The sequence below is a fragment of the Seriola lalandi genome, unplaced genomic scaffold (genome assembly GCF_002814215.2).
Source record: "Seriola lalandi dorsalis isolate HSWRI2012SDOR001 ecotype SW California unplaced genomic scaffold, Sedor1 jcf7180002054977, whole genome shotgun sequence".
Classification (NCBI taxonomy): Eukaryota; Metazoa; Chordata; class Actinopteri; order Carangiformes; family Carangidae; genus Seriola; species Seriola lalandi.
The window spans coordinates 726,075-726,881 of NW_019525527.1; the positions used below are offsets into that span (position 1 = coordinate 726,075).

Below are 807 nucleotides of genomic sequence, written 5' to 3' on the forward strand. Positions count from 1 at the left end.
GCCAGAGGGGATTCATGGTACGCAGCCTGACATGAATAATCTTTTCACATCCAAAATCAAACAAGTTCAATTTTTTCTTTAAATACCATCCAAACCAGAGCACTAAAAATGCACTTGTAAAGAAAGCCTATCGATACAAAAAATGGCACCGAACGTGCACGGCTTAGATACAGTACAGAGATCGAACACACATTTTGTGTTTTGTTCAGTTTGTTTAACTTTTTTCATGCAAGGACAACATCTTATAAGTGGAATGAATGACTGGTGACATATTGATTGAAGAATTGAAGAGCATGAGAAAACTGGCCATAGTTCTGAAACAACTGAAGTGTTGCCAAATTGATATCTGTTGGTTAGCCTATATATTATAAATAGCGTGATATTGTGATGCATGTGTGGGAGAAAAACGGAGCTGGTCCAGACAAAATTTGCCTGGACTGAATCTAAGCTAATTTAGCTTTGCATCATTAAGGCAAGTGGCATGTAGCACCTAACTTTTGTAACTGAAATTAGTTAACATACGTTTAAGTAGCACCCTGATGGTGATGATGATGATGAACTCTGTCTGTGCTGTGTATAATTTCAGAGTGACAAAAAAATGACAGAGGTCAGTGAGGGTCTATGTAACCTCTGGGCCACATCAGGGGAATCGAGGAAGGCCTGAGGACAGTGAGGTGAAGCTGGGGGGGGGGGGCAAAGGAGTCAGGGTGAGATCAGGATCTTAAATCTTTAGCGAAATCCTCTTACTGCTCTGCAGACAGTCAGCCAGCTCCTCCTGCTTCATTCTCCTCAGGAAGTTCACTGTGA

The 807-nt window shown here is 41.4% G+C and overlaps 1 protein-coding gene across 1 annotated transcript in view; it reads right to left on the minus strand.

The window, feature by feature from the left end:
* LOC147817291 (protein NLRC3-like) overlaps positions 1-33 on the minus strand; it is a 1,045-nt gene extending 1,012 nt beyond the window's left edge. The window contains exon 1 of the mRNA XM_087171150.1: positions 22-33. Within this exon, the coding sequence (XP_087027276.1) occupies positions 22-33 (12 nt within the window). The remainder of the gene's footprint in view (positions 1-21) is intronic.
* Between the last annotated feature and the right edge of the window lie 774 nt (positions 34-807).